The sequence below is a fragment of the Poromitra crassiceps genome, assembly GCF_964638095.1.
Source record: "Poromitra crassiceps genome assembly, chromosome: 16".
Taxonomy (NCBI): Eukaryota; Metazoa; Chordata; class Actinopteri; order Beryciformes; family Melamphaidae; genus Poromitra; species Poromitra crassiceps.
Window position 1 is genome coordinate 11,287,408 of NC_139645.1, and position 16,007 is coordinate 11,303,414.

At 45.3% G+C, this 16,007-nt stretch overlaps 1 protein-coding gene across 1 annotated transcript; it reads right to left on the reverse strand.

Annotated features, from left to right (window-relative positions):
* Positions 1-459: 459 nt before the first annotated feature.
* Positions 460-15,021, reverse strand: LOC310791269 (protein regulator of cytokinesis 1-like). Its single transcript, XM_083652953.1, has 13 exons — positions 14,908-15,021; positions 14,458-14,590; positions 13,727-13,849; positions 13,170-13,403; positions 12,448-12,588; positions 12,162-12,309; positions 10,946-11,082; positions 10,514-10,609; positions 10,267-10,413; positions 9,821-9,931; positions 3,208-3,310; positions 2,112-2,297; positions 460-579 (listed from the first exon to the last, which is right to left on the reverse strand). The coding sequence occupies exons 1-12, from the start codon at positions 14,916-14,918 to the stop codon at positions 2,161-2,163; spliced, it is 1,521 nt and encodes a 506-aa protein (XP_083509079.1). The 5' UTR covers positions 14,919-15,021; the 3' UTR covers positions 460-579; positions 2,112-2,160.
* Positions 15,022-16,007: the final 986 nt, after the last annotated feature.

Here is a 16,007-nt window from a genome sequence, read left to right on the forward strand (position 1 = left end):
AAGGCTGTACTAAAATGTGCTCTTCTTGTTGCCGCTGCAATCCAACAACGCTGTCAAGTGGAGTGTGTTTATTATTGAAGTCACAGGAAAATGTTACTCTGATGGGGTCTTGCTTCTTAAAAAACATCTTTGAGGCTATTGGTTTGAATTTGTATGCTTGTCTCCTGGCACACCATGAAGTAGGCTAACCACTAAAATACACACCTTTGCAGAAAGTAAAACTAACAGGATTTTGATGATAAAACTCTGAGAAAAACAATGCAATTTTGGGGGCTTTATTCTCAAATATGTGTATGTTACGATGTTGAGATTTAGCTGACCAGGTGAAGAAGTCATTTGTAATGCTCTTTGTCCAGTCTTCACAGCTCCTGTAGGAATATTCTATTCTATACTGGAGTTTGGTATATTATACCAAGGCGCTGCGCCAGGCCTCTTCCCTATGGACTCTCAGCTCGACTCCCCTCCACAGACTTGCTGGTGGTATCTCCTCAGCATCTGCAGCTGAGCGGAGCGTACCAATATGTGCGGCCGAACAGACGCCAACATCTGACAGGCTTCTTCTGGAGTCCAGTAGTGGAGCTGTCAATGGAAAAACACAAGGTCAAAATCACACTGACTGACAGGCAGACTTAACAGACAGACAAACGCACAGCCAAACCACCCCCCCCCCCCCCCATCCCTGAATATCTATCCGCGTCATGTTGACTCCTAACCCGAACACTCAGGTAGCGAGAGAAAGCGCCTATCAGAGCTATTTCATTAAATAATGCACTGTATTTATTCACCGAGTACCAATGAAACAGTCCGTTATGTTGTGTCATCGGTTGTAATATTGGTGTCAGGAGGATGGAGGGGGGGATTTCTGCTTTTGCCCGCTCATAAAGAGAGATGACACAATAGTCTATAAACGTAACGTCATCTCTTTGGCTCAGTAATCAGGAACACCTTTTTCTTATGAAGATGAGGGATTTTTGGATAGTTTCACCCACCCTGAAGTGAAATACTCAAACGCATCTGCACTTTTGTACGCCTTAAAGTAACAATCCACAACCTTTGCATGGATACATATTGGTAAATGTCCGTTGTGTTACTCTCCATCACTGACCGATAGCATGCAAAACATCTGCTGTTCCTGTTTCCTGGGACAAGTCCTCTGCTGCACAAGAAGCAAAAAACCCAAAGTAATGTCTGCTGCCATGTTGGAGGCAGAGAGGCCTTCAAAGACATCATCATGCTGTCTGTGGTTCTAACTGCAAGCTGTTTGCAGGGTATAATGCAGGAATCCTGAAGTTCAATTCAATACCTGTTAAAGACCTTTTTTAAGACTTTTCCAATATATTTTAAGACTTCGACGCCACTTTCGTCACATCAGCGATAGGGATGTAAATCACAAGTTTCATCGCGATACGACATTATATTAGATTCTTTGGACAATTATACAATAATTTGCTGCTGATAACACAAAGTCTGCCATGATACAACATCGATTCAATTTAGGGGTCTGCGATGGATATGAGACGATATAATATGCTCATTTAACACCAATAGCTACAAAATTGAATATCTCTCAAATGGTGATCAAGACTTTTTGATACTTTTTAAGGGCCTTAATTTTCCCTAAATAGATTGATCAACTTTTAATACTTTTCAAGACCCCGCAGATACCCTGTGTTTGTATGTTGGAGTCGCCTACTTCCTGCTACAGCACTGTACCAGAGATTTTCACCCGCCAATTATTTTCCCATAGACATTTCGTAAAATGCTTATAAAAATAGTTTTACTTGTTCAAACCAAACGGTCCAGCTATATTTATTAAGATCAATATAAGATATATATGACCAAAACTTAAAAAAACAACATCGAAAAATGTTCTTTCAATCCGCAGTTTTTTATGTTTTGATCCGACTTATGCCGTCTCTCCTGTTTCTAAATATATCTGAACCATTTGGTTTGACCAAGTAAAACTATTTTTTATAAGCATTTTACGAAATGTCTATGGGAAAATGAATGGCGGATGAAAATCTCTGGTACAGTGCTGAAGCAGGAAGTGACGTTTCACGTTGCCTCTCTATATGGTGGCGTCAACACAGTGAAGGCTGATGTCGACTGACCCGGATGAGGTAGGCAGCAGCCAGCATGGCGCTGCGGGAGCGCCCGGCTTTACAGTGCACGTACACACTGGATCCCTCCTCCCTGAGGCGCAGGGCGAACTCCACCCCTCTGTGGAGGTTCTCCAGGCTGGGAACCCCAGTCAGGTCCACCGTGCTCAGCCGCTCCACCCCTGCAGCATGCCACTCCTGCAGCACAGCACATCGAATCAAACACACTTCACTCTACTTCACTCTCAACATCACTATCCTCTCATCTGGACATGATGCAGTGTTTTCTCTATTCATGCAGCAATGGTGCTCCACAGCAAGGAAGTTACCACCAACAGTCAATGCCACCAAAACTAGAGAAGATGTTACATTTAAATTGACAGCAGTAATTTAGTCTTACATCTAAAACTAAGATAAGTATAGTTAAACTGTTTTACATGTAATGATTTTTTTCAGATTAAAAGCACTATAACCTCAACAAACAGTGAATGACAGACAGGGGGACAAAACTAGAATTACTAATAGACCCTTCTCACAGGGGCCATTATGTGTCGAAAAGGCAGGGTAAAGACAGGTGTAAGCAAAACACTAATGAGGGTTTCCAACTTCCATGATTGGAATTTGGAAACCCTCATTAGTGCTGTGACACCCGGGAGAACCACTTGGATCCGGCATTCCACTGGGGGTTCGGGCATACCCCCTCTTTTGTAATATCAAATGATAGATTTTCAAGCACCAAAGACAAATTATTACCCTTTTTTTCTTTTTAATTCAAGCACTTTTCCAGACCTGTGGCAACCCTGAGATAGCATGCAGTTTAGTTAAATAGCATTAGTCAGCATCACAGCAGGTGTTAAAATTCCAAACACACCTTGACTGAACAGATGCAGTGCTGATCAACTCCTAATACATGAATTTATATCATTAGCACTTTGTATAGTGAAATCAAAAACCTCTACAGTATACTTCAACTGTGTGCTGATGTGCATGAATCAGAAAATGCAAATAAAAAATATAAATGTAAAAATTACAACAAACTATGAATATGTGCTGGCAACAGAGGTTATGCTGGAGGGACGCTGTGGACTACCAAGGGTCAGCAACGCACCGGTCAGAGGGGAAGCCTTGGTGGGGTGGTTCTCCTTGTTGCAGCCCTGCAGAAGTACTGCGTGTGGGGTTTTACCGCGTGCCGGCGTCCGCGCTGCTGGAGCCTGAAGACACACAGCAGAGGAGACACAGGCGGAAATGAGACATTGATGACAACTAACTCATCCTCTTCAGAACATTTGAAGTTTGCACTCTGTGATCTTTGATACTCTGGTGATAATCCGGTCCGTTTATACCAGACAGTACCGGTAATTGATAACAGGATATTTTAGATACTGGCCGTGTAGAAAGGATTTTGAGTTTTCTAAGGAAGTAGAATCTCTGTCGGGCTTTTTTTCATTTGATGGTTAGCATTGAAGTCCCATTTCAGCTTATTGCTGATGTATGTTCCAAAGAATTTGTTTATGCTAATCGGTTGGCTGTTGATGAGGATCGGTGCTTTAAAGGAACAGCTCGCCCTAAAATCCAAAATACATACTTTCCCTCTCACCTGTAGTGCTATTTATCCATCTATATCGTTTTGTGTTAGTTGCCTGAGTTTTGGCGATATCGGCCACAGAGTTTCTGCCTTTTCTCCAATACAATGGAACTGGATGGCACTCGGCTTGTGGTGCACAAAGTGCCAAAGAAATATTTGAAAAACTTAACAGCAATGTCTCTTTCCAGTAATCATGACCCCATTACTCAAGATAATCCACCAACCTCGTTATGAGCAGTTTCATGGAGGAACAATTTTCTTTTGACCGAACTACACTCGCTAGCTGCTAGCTAGTTCCTACATGAGACTGCAAAAGAAAATAATTCCTACATGAAACTGCTCACAACAAAGTCTGTGCATTATCTTGAGTAACCGGGTCATGATTTCTGGAAAGAGACAATGCTGTAGAGTTTTTCCAAGTGTATTTTTTTGGTGCTTCGAGCACGACAAGCCGAGTGCCATCCAGTTCCATTGTATTCAAGAGAAGGCAGACATCTCTGAGGCCGATATCTCCAAAACTCAGGCAACTATCCCAAAACGATAAAGATGGATAAATAGCACTAGAGGTGAGAGGAAAATTTTGTATTTTGTATTTCAGGGTGAGCTGTCCCTTTAACTGATTGTTTGGTTCTGAAGTCAATTATCATTTCAAAAGTCTTTTTCGTTCTGGACGAGGTGGTCTTGAACTAATGGTGCATCTCATTAAGATGCATCTAATTAAGATGCATATTGGCTGAAGGCGCGCCTGGCCTGCATCATTTTTGGGGAGGACAACATTGTTACTCGTTTACATTCAGTAGATGCAGAATGTGGCTGAAGGACAGAAAAGAAAACAAACCTTAGTGTAGTCGCAGACTGTAGTTCAATCATGGAAGACCAAATAAGGCATTAATAGAGCACCCCATGCTGTCATAACCCTCAGCCCAAATGACGTCACTAAATGACGTCTCCATCTCCGACGTCACCTTCTCCATGACGTCACAGTTGCCCAAATGACGTCAGTTATGACATCATAAATGCCCTTCTCCTGGTACTATATAAAGCCCCCATCACCACAGCTTAAATCACACTTGTGCAGTCATCACTCACCTCGTGTCAGCATCACGCATTCATCCAGCATCTCCAGAGCAAGAAGCTTCATTCAGTCCAGCACCATGTCCGAGTCCGAAAACGAGCAGCAAAGTTTCAGCTCCACCGTGGACGCTTTCCTCCAGAGCACATTCAACGCCCCGGCCAGCCTCGGGCAAATCCCCAATCCCCAGGCTCCATCTCCGGGCGTCACAGGCGTCTCATGGGACGCTCCCCTCACCAGGGGCCGCGGCCGCAAAAGAAGATCCAACGTCAAGGAGGTCCTCGTCTCGCCTGGATCTCAGTCCGCACAGCACTCCGGAGGCCGCGGCAGCGGCAAAAGAGCCCAGAAGTCCACCTCCCCCGGATCTCAGTCCGCACAGCACTCCGGAGGCCGTGGCCGCAGCAAAAGAGCCCAGAAGTCCACCTCCAAGAAAGGCCCAGCGAAGCGCACCACGACCGCCGGCTCCTCGGCGGACGCGCCAAGGCTCCAGCTCGCGAGCCCCACGCTCCCCACGGCAGCAGCCCAAACAGCCCTGCCCCAGGTTTCAGGTCGTATCCCCCCTTTTCAGCCGGCATCGCTTCCGGCGGCCGCACTCATTGCAGGCCGGGTGCCAATCCCCGAGCAACTCTGCCCTGTTGCATACGGCCGCTTCCCTCTCCCGCGTCCGGTCGGGTATTATCAAACATGCATTTAGTCCCTGGTTTCAGTCAACGTTGCGGCATTGCTGCTGCACCCATTTCAGGCCGGGTGCCAATCCCTTAGCATACGGCATACGGCATACGGCCGCTTCCCTCTCCCGTGTCCATTCGGGTTTTAACAACATGCCTCTAGTCCCAGTTTCCAGTCAACCTTTTCTTTTTCATAGCATGGTTCCTCTCTTACGCATCCAATCCATCGATCCAATCCCAGTCATTTAGATAAAGTATAACCCTTGTAAACTTTTCCGGCCATGCTGAGTAGCGCGCTAGCTACCTGGCTAGCCACCGGCCTTCCATGCTATACTGCGCATGCGCGTGGCTGGTCTAGCGTTGCCAAAGATGCGCATTGCAAATGCAAGATGCGACACTATCGTCTCCCGTCGCATGCTTCAGGCAAAATGGCGATAATCATCAGTTCTGCTGTTGCCGTCCTTCAAAATATAAGAAAATGTATAGCTCAGCGCTAGAGCGGACTGGCTTGAATGTGGGAAAGCGGGGTTCGAATCCCGTGTGCGCGCTGATATTTTAATTTAAGATCCTGGCGAAATATGGTCTAAATCTGAAAGTTCAATAAACGTCTGCAAATAGTGGGTGAAAAAACTTTCACTTTCAAATTTAAACGTCTTTTCAACCGAAAAATGCTTGCGGGTGGTTCTGGCTTCAGCATATGCTTGAATTAAGTTCTAGAGGTGAATGGTTGCAGAAAAGAGGCACCATGAGTTCCCTACTTTCTCCCAGTAGGGAATCGATCTTCCTCTACGAGATTTACTCTGGTATTGCAAATGCATACGAAGCTTCAGTCTCGATCATAAACAAAAGGTGCTCCTCCCAGTCCACCACGGCTTTAATGTGCAGTGCAGCATCACCCGGCTTTCCGTTATGCATAACTCGTCAGGTCAGCAGAGCTCATTCCCCGGTCACGGCGCAGTAGATTCAGCAGAGCACATCCCTGGTCACAGCACAGTGGCTACAGCAGAGCATATCCCGGCAGCGTTGCCAGACGTACGATAATTATCGTACCTGTACGATAATTTTGACCTCTGTACGATGTACGATCAATAATCCCCAAATCCCCCAAACGTACGAGAATCTCATCATTTCGTGACACTTAGACGAATCCTACGTCTATCACTCTATCTGTTTATACAATCATCTCTTCAAACAAACATATTTGCAGCTAATACGTGCAGGGTGTTTTGTTGTTGTTGCAACGCAGGCTGAGACCACAGTGTTGAAAAATCATGCCAAGTCCAAAAAGTAGCCTGTGATCAGCGCAGCCCCCCGACATAGGCGCGCCGAAGGCACGCGCGCTGGGGAGGGGGCGTACGATAATTTCACTCCAAAAACGATAATTTTGACCCTCTGGTACGATAATTCAACATTTGCCATCTGGCAACACTGTATCCCGGTCACAGCAGTGGCTCAGCAGAGCATATCCCTGGGCACAGCTCAGTGGCTTCAGCAGAGCTCCTCCCCGGTCACAGCACAGTGGCTTCAGCAAAGCATATCCCTGGTCACAGCACAGTGGTTTCAGCAGAGCTCCTCCCTGGTCACAGCACAGTGGCTTCAGCAAAGCATATCCCCGGTCACAGCACAGTGGCTTCAGCAGAGCTCCTCCCTGGTCACAGCACAGTGGCTCCAGCAAAGCATATAGCCGGGCACAGCACAGTGGCTTCAGCAAAAGTATACCCCCTGGGCACACCTCTTAGAAAATTGGAACGGAATCTCATTTTTCTACGACGAAATCGTCTCGTCTGCCGACGACTTAAAACTTTCTACAGATGCAGCACATTCACTGCTCCCCCTCCCGCTGGACGTCAAAACTAATCAAAAAGGTCATGGCACGAAAACCGCGTGTCTCCACAGCCAGTCTCTGCCTCAACTGAACTAAGTCCACCGTACAACAGCTCAGCTGAGGGTGTGGGTGCAACTCTCCCGAAGTGACAGTACACGACTGTCAAAACAAATGAAAAAGGCCCATAATAGACATACTGTAGACACGCAACTTAAAGTCAAATCCAAGGGGAAAACGTACTTATTAACAATGGTCAGCCCACCTTTAATATTCCAAATGTCAAAATGCACAAATCAGAACGTGCATCTATTAGGAATAGAACGGATAGATAGGAAAACTATGAGAAAAATATCAAGCCTATCTTTGCCTCATACAATTTGGGATAAAGTAAGTGCACAACTAAAGAATATAACAGTATGTCTACTCATTTTTAGACATTTTCATGCCATAATAATATAATGCTAAAGGTTAAATATTGCATCTTTAAGCCATTGCTGGCTATGCTCATGCAGGTTGTTGCGACCTTGGTCATTACTGACCTTAAAAAATGCAGGTCATCGCTGACCTTTTTCTTTTGGGGGGGGTGGTCCCCTCCCGGGGGGGTCCTCCCTTCAACAACTGGGCTGCTGTCCTCATCAGCCATGCGTCCTACATCCATCCAGAGCAAGCTGCTATATCATCAGCCCAAAGATGCCTCCTTCCATGATTGGCAGGAAGTATTAATGCATTTCATTGGTGTCGGTCTTCTCTCCCAATCCCCGTTTGGTGCCCATGCCCGGGCAATTTGCATATAACCCCATAAAGTGTCCTTGCCATTGCTTAACCTCAGTCAGCCCACGTCCTGACAATTTGCACAACCCATCATCCCTGCATTCTGCTTAAACATCAGTCAGCCCATGTCCTGACAAGTCAGCCCCCGTCCTGACAATTTGCTCAACCCATTATCTCTGCATTCTGCTTAAACCTGTCAGCCCACGTCCCGAGAAGTCAGTCCACATCCTGACAACTTGCTCAACCCATTATCCCTGCATCCTGCTTAAACTTCAGTCAGCCCACGTCCTGACAAGTCAGCCAATGTCCGACAATCTGCATAACCCATCATTCCGGCATTTGCATAAACCTCAATCAGCCCTTGGCCCCCTTTTCCTCATCTCTCCCCATCATCACATGACAGGATCCTGGTTCATCCTTCACTTCAAGACCACACTCCAGAAATGCAACATCCCTGCAGAGAACTATTCCAGTCACTCCTTCAGGATCGGAGCAGCCACATCAGCAGCCATGCAGGGGGCGTCCTCCGCCTCCCTTCAACAACTGGGGCGCTGGTCCTCATCCGCCTATGCATCTTTCATTCGACCAGAGCAAGACACCATATTATCAGCCCAAAGATCCCTCCTTCCATGACTAAAGAGGCAACAAGCACTTCGTTGGTGGTGATCAAACTCTCCTTTTCCTCATCAATGCGCCCATGCCCGGGCTATCCACATCCACGCCCTTGCAACCCCGCTTTGCCTTAAAAAACCCCGGTCAGCCCCTCATCTCCCGACATGCCTAAATTCTCCCCCCGTCAGCCCACGACCTGACTAAAGCATACCCCAGGCGAGCTCCATGACCCCCGTTTTCACTCTCCCAGTTCCTGAAATAACTTTAAATTCCTTTGGGGGATGTCCTATCTCATACAGCACTGACGCCCCTCTCTCATAAGCAAGAGGAGCGTCACATCATGGAGTCATACGCCATACTCAAACTGTCTATTCTGATTCAATAAAGTTTGTTAAAATTATATTACGAGTCTCTCATGATTGAAGTGTAGTCGCAGACTGTAGTTCAATCATGGAAGACCAAATAAGGCATTAATAGAGCACCCCATGCTGTCATAACCCTCAGCCCAAATGACGTCACTAAATGACGTCTCCATCTCCGACGTCACCTTCTCCATGACGTCACAGTTGCCCAAATGACGTCAGTTATGACATCATAAATGCCCTTCTCCTGGTACTATATAAAGCCCCCATCACCACAGCTTAAATCACACTTGTGCAGTCATCACTCACCTCGTGTCAGCATCACGCATTCATCCAGCATCTCCAGAGCAAGAAGCTTCATCCCACCACCTCCCCAGATCACCACCAATGTTATGACTCCTGTTGGAAACAGATCCCCTTAAGGGGGATGTCCTATCTCATACAGCACTGACGCCCCTCTCTCATAAGCAAGAGGAGCGTCACATCATGGAGTCATACGCCATACTCAAACTGTCTATTCTGATTCAATAAAGTTTGTTAAAATTATATTACGAGTCTCTCATGATTGAATTTGCTGAGAGTGGGGGGCGGGACACAGGCGAGCGAAAGACGGCTCCACCGTAGCCTGAGCGCACGGTGCTGTTAGAGTTGGCACTAGAGATGGTGGAGGTGGCGTTAAGCTGGTAAAAGATGGATAGAGGATAGAGGGAGGATTTAGTGCTTGCGTACTCTGGCATTTTTAGGCAGACAAAAAAAAAGATTATTAGCAGAAACGTAAGCCATGCTTTGGGTTTATGTTAAGAAGAGAGGAAGTGTGATTGCAAACCTTTCTTGATTTATTGGCCGTGGGAGTGCCGAGGAATCTGCGTTTGGTGGGTGTCCGTACCGTTGTCCCATACAGCATGTCCTCCTCGATCTGTCTGCTCTTCTTGAGGTGCTGTTGGGATGTGTAGAAAAAAAAGAGAGGCTGCATCACGTCTCAGAAAACATACATACCCAGTTTGAAGATGCTTTTTTTTCAAAATCCGCTTTTTTTTTTCAAAATCCAATTTCCAGTGTGCTACTATGCCTCAAATTACTACACTGCAAAACAAGATGATAGACATGGTGTCATCTTCTAAGTACCTAGGTTTGCTTCTTGATGAACAGTTGTCTTGAAAAACAGATGGAAATCTCAATGTGATTACCCTGGTTAAATAAAGGATCAATTAAATCAAACAGAACAACATGCTGCTTACCCTATAAATAAAAACAGAACAACATGCTGCTTACCCTATCTAGTTTCTCCTGTTCTTTCTCCATGCGATGCAGCCCCCACTGCTCCTCCACGTACTGCAGAAACATCTGACCATGCACCAGAAACTCCCGTCCCTGCTCACTCTCCCAGGCATCGATCTGCGCTTTCAGTTTCTTCTCAAGCTAAAACAAAACATACATACAATTAATGTGTTATTATTAGATATATTTTTAACTAATTAATGAAAATAAATAAAATAGATAGATGGCCATCGCATCTAACCTTGGGCAAGCTTTTCTGCAGGTCAGACCTCTGTTTCTCCTCTTTGAGAAGATTCCTTCCTCTGTTGGTGAATCTTGTGGGATCTGTGGATTTTTTCTGGGAATGAGAAAGGCAACCAGACCTTAGTTAAACACTTTTTCCTAACATGCAGTCATTTAAGCAATGATGGTGACTCAATGAGCACACTGACGCATGCCCTGTCTCCTGTTTTTCAACTTCACTCCATTTGCATATTATGTTAATACTAGAGGCAATTAAATTAGATAGAAGATGGCAGTATAACAGTTATACTATACCATGTACTGTACCATATCCTGTCTAATTGAATTGGCTCTATTACCACTGCAACTTCATGTGGATTGGGTAAGCTCAGGACAGGTCTTGCCTTGGTGTTGGGGAAAAGCTTCCTTTTCTGCTGGAAAGAGTGCTCACCTCCAGCTCCTGGAAGAGTCTCCAGCTGTCCTCCCACTGGTGAACCCCTTCAAAAAGCTCCTTGTGCTCTTCATAATGCTGCTTCAGACGCTGGATCTCAGCATAATGCCGCTCCAACAGCTCCTCAGTAAAATCCTCTGAAATAGTCAAATAACGGTTTCAGCCTCTTTTTTTTTTTTTTTTAATACATGCATTTAACACATTGAATGCCAGCCATGTTTTCATTCCTGTAGGTAAGTTGTGCCAGGGGTGTTTTTGACGATTCTGGCTCATTTTAGAGACAGCCGAGGATTCTTTTCTGTTAAGAATTCATGAACACCAATCATCTAAAAATAACTAATAGAATGTGTGCTTTCTCTGTCTAAAAGAGTTAGTTTGCAGAGTTAGTAGTTATGTAGATATTAGCCGTTGAGTACAGCATGGTTTCAGCGTCTGGAAATTTATTCAGAGATAAATGGCTTTTTGTGAAACAGTCACTTTAACCATTCATTTTTGGCATCAGTAAGACCGTCAGACATTCTAAACAATAGTTTTGAACAGTAATTTCCTCCATAACAACAGGAAACACCCCTCTCATTCACCCCTCTCATTTAAACTCCTCCCTCCGTGTGTCTTCTCCTCCTTCCTCCTGGCTGTACAGCGGGCGTGTCAGAAGCGCTTTTGCTGCTGCCTGCCTGTGTGCCTGCCTGCCTGCTTGCCTGCGTGCAGACGCTCCTTGTGCGAGTCAAGATGGGCCGGGGAATGCGTGGGCGATGGGCAGATGTTGATTCTGGCCTTTCTGAGGTGTTTCAAAGTGTGTTTCACCTATGATCTATTTTGCAAATCGCTCTCCGCTCTCTGTGTGCTGCTGCCGGTGCGCGGCCGCTCTCAGGCAAGACAAGTCTGTTACTGTAAAATCGCCACGGCATTTCCTTGAACGGCTTGGTCCCGCGGCAGTTTTTTCTTTGATTTCGGTCGTCTGGGGGAGCACTGTCAACACTTAGTGGGTCGGTAAAATAGATTATACACATTATCTTGCTCCAATAGTGATCTCGAAGATGTAAAAGTTGTTGATTGATGTCCCACAGTCAAAAAAAAAAAAATGTTTATGTAAGACGAGTAAACTCGGCTCTGGCACTTAAGCGTTGGATTATGTAAGACGAATTATTTCGGCTATGGCACTTAAGGTGTTAATACATTAAGATCATGGCCAAAATATCAAAACTATTGAACCCACCGCTAAAATATGGCAGGAAAGCCTGCCGCTGGTCAGTGCTGAAGAAGCACTTTTCCCAAAGCACAGCTATCTCGGAGCGGATGGCGTCGATAACGTTGCGAATGTTCAGCAGTTTGAGCTCCTCCAGGCGCTGGACCTCTGTTTCTAACTGATGGAGGGAGTAGAATGAGTAGATGGAGCTACACATAGCAACCACAGCAATGGCAGCCAGGAATAATACATAGAATTAAATTGAAGTTATACAGGACACTTGGGGGGGGGGGGGGGGGGGTCAGGTTTCACTTACCACTTCCAGGTTCTTCTTCTTGGATGCGACCATGTCTTCAAAAAAGGCCTCTCTCTCCTCCTGCAGTCTGTCCCACAGCTGCTGTATCCTCTCTCGCCGACTCTCACACACCGGCTCATTCTCTGCCTTGCGTTCCTCCAGCTGTAGCACCAACACAGCAGAGGGTGGCACCAGTTAGTGAGCACATTACACTCGTCATACGCCGTGATCAATTACACGTCTGTCCATGGCTTCTAATTTGATTAGTTTAGCCTTTGACCAGAGCGACATGTAGTGGTTAACAGCACTGTAATGTTCTAATATTTCACTAGGCTATATATCGAACATTGTACCGAACCCAGGGCCTCTAATGCTAGCCTATGGGATTGCCGTGGCTGGGACCAACAGCGTAGGGTCGGGCTGGGCTTGTCTTTTGGGGTCTCTGCCAAGCTCTGGTTGTGGGCCTCCAAATGCAGCCTAATGGCTGGGCTTACCACGGCCCGACAGGCTTGGGGCAGACGGGGGATGTCTTTTTGCAGCCTAAGGGATGGGCGTGCCCTGGTGCTCTTCTTAAACCTATCCTGCCTCTTGAGAGGGACTCCCTCTGCAGCTGCTGTTGGGGCTGTTTTAGGGTTGTGGGTAGCCCTGGTGGTTGTGGTACACTTTTTAGAGATGACTGTTTTCTATTTGACCTCTGCCTCTTTGACCTCTGCAAGGATGGTTGTTCTACAACCGTCTCCCACCTTCTCTGCAGTCTTGCTGTCGATGTGCTGGCGGAAGTTTTCCAGCTGTTCCAGCGAAGGGACAGAGTCCGGAGAGATGACATACGACGTGGAGCACAAGATGTCACAAAGGTCCTGGTCCTGCTCCAACAGCGCCTTCAGGTGCTGCATCCGTTGGGTCTTCTCTTTCATCAGAAGCTCCACTCGTGTGCGGATGTCCTTCTCTCGCTGCAGCATGCTGATACTGTGCTCCTCCTGGATTTACAGAAGAGAAACAACAAAACAAGAAACTGTAAATTTTCAAGATGTGGCGTTTCTCATGCCAGTTCTGAGGCAGTTAGTCTACAGCCAATAACTTTAGTGACTGGGATAGTTTGTTAACAAACTTCAGTTATACCCAAGTTGTTCAAAACATTGAGTGAACTCTAAATTGTGGATAATCAGAAAAAGTATCTAAGACATAAGCTAATAAGTTGAGCTATTAGCCGTTCATCAACAGTTTCTAGCAGTAAGTATGTTAATAGAAACAGGTTATTTGTCAATGTACATTACATTAGCACTGAAACCGTTCCAGTTACCTCAAACATGGGCAGCTGAAGTTCCAGGCAGAGTTTCTCCATTTCTTTGCGGCATGCCTGAATGCTACTTATAAGCCTCTTCTTCAGAGATTCCTCTTCTGCAATCATCATATCCAGTAAGCTCTGATAGAAATCAGATCAGTACATTCAGAAGGATGACGCAACAGACAAAACAAAGAGAGGAATTGAACAAGTTTGAAAAACTGCTTTTTTAGGGCAATCTGAACTTGTCATGCAAAACAACTTGCATGTGGCTTCTGAGTTTCCTCATAGGGCTTTGAATCGCCTTAGTTCGCCTAATCGCCTAAGTTTCACTCAAGGGTTGTGTTCTTGTAGAAAGTCCCTCCCCCATTCATCTCTCTCGCTCTCACAGACCTGTGTAAAACTCACTCCATTGGTAACATATTCATTCTAGGCTGAAACTTGTTCAATGGCAGAACAGTTACATTAAGAAATAACCATCGAACCTAAATAGAAGCGATGCAAACCTAGTCTGGTATCCAATCCAGCCGCTATGAATCACAGTTTTCAGCACTCTGGTTCCAATAGTGATAGTGAAAACTGCGATTCATAGAGGCATGGATACCAGGCTAACGTTAATGCATTGTAAACCCCTGTCCCTGACGCAAACGAGAAAAAAAGCAGCAGAAGATGCAGACCGCAGACGTACAGGTGTAACGTTATAGAGGCGAAGCAGTAGGAGGATCTGTTCTAACATTGAGATGTTTCACCTTAATGTGGTTCTTCACAGTATTGGTCCTCTGTAGCCTCTGGTCCTCTGGGATTCCGATTTCCTCCCATATGTCTTTCAGGTGGTACAGAGCTTTATTCAAGCATGCCACAGACTCGGCTGCGATCACCTCACTGCATGGACGGACATGGGGACAAACAATTCGTTCAAAACGACGGTTTTTGCCTGCACTATAACGTACGTTAGCTAACAAAACAACGAAAGAAAATATAATGTCCATGTCGTGTTAATTAACGTTACGCTCCCATAAAGTTATGTAGCATAACATCAACTGCACCAACAACTTAGCTGTTAGCGAGAAACATAGCTAGCGTTACGTTGGCTGGCAAGGGAGTTTCATTAGCTCCTGGCTAAGCTAACAGCTAACGTTAATTTTACACGGTTTAAATAGTTCAACGTGACAGAAATGTATTATTGGTAAAAGCGTTACCTCTTTCTCATGGTTGAATTCCAGCTTCTTTATTTCCTGTCCTACACTATTGGATGAACTGATGAACCAGGTGTGCCTGATTGTTCTGACTGCAGCACACCTGACATTAATCAGTTCATCCAATAGTGATGACAGGAAATAAAGAAGCTGTACTAATTTCAGGAAGTAGTGGAGTTGTGCATGTAGCCCATTCCACACATTGTCCATTCTGTAATCCATTTTCTATTCCGCTGCAAACGCCTCCATGATCAGATGGAGAGTTTGTGTTGATAACGTAGCAACTAGCAAACACTAATGTAATGTAAAGCGTCCAGCAGTTTTCGTTGTCGATCGATCTCCTCTTGTGAACGAGTAACTTCCTCTTCAACAGCAGCAGTTAGGCGCTGCTTCACCACCTCGCAGCTTCTGGACTTTAGACATTTTCTTTTTCACACAGTGACTTAATAACTTTATCCTTCAAAGCTCCAATAGCTTCACAGCTAACGTTAGCTTCACAGCTAAACTATTCATCCGAGTCCATGAGGAGCTTCTTCTTCATCTAAGTTAACGGAGCCCCGGCTCCACTTTATATTCGTGATAATATCACTCGCACATATGAGTCTTCTGTTTGTAAATTAAACTTCTGAAAGTGTGTAACCGGAAGAATAATATGCTACTGCTAACGAACGGAGCTTCAACCAACACACGTCCCACTGACCAGACCACACTTCTTCTTCTTCTTCCTTTGCGTTTAATGGCGGTTGGCAAACAACTTTCTGGTGCATTACCGCCACCCACTGATCTGGAGTGTGGACTAAAATCTATCTTTGTGATTCTATGCACACCAACAATTAATTCCTTTCAAACAATAAACACACTAATCATAATTAAATAATAAGGAACCAATTAACTACAATACATTCTTCCAATTCTATTAATTAATCTTGTTGATATTAAATACTCCAGAAGGAGCATCCAACACTTAACGCTCTCTGAGTGCGTTTTTTAACACATCTCTTTCTGACACATACTTCTGACAATATAATAACACGTGATATACTGTCTCTTCCTCTCCACAATACTCACATCTCCCATTATTATGTTTCCCAATCAAAAATAGG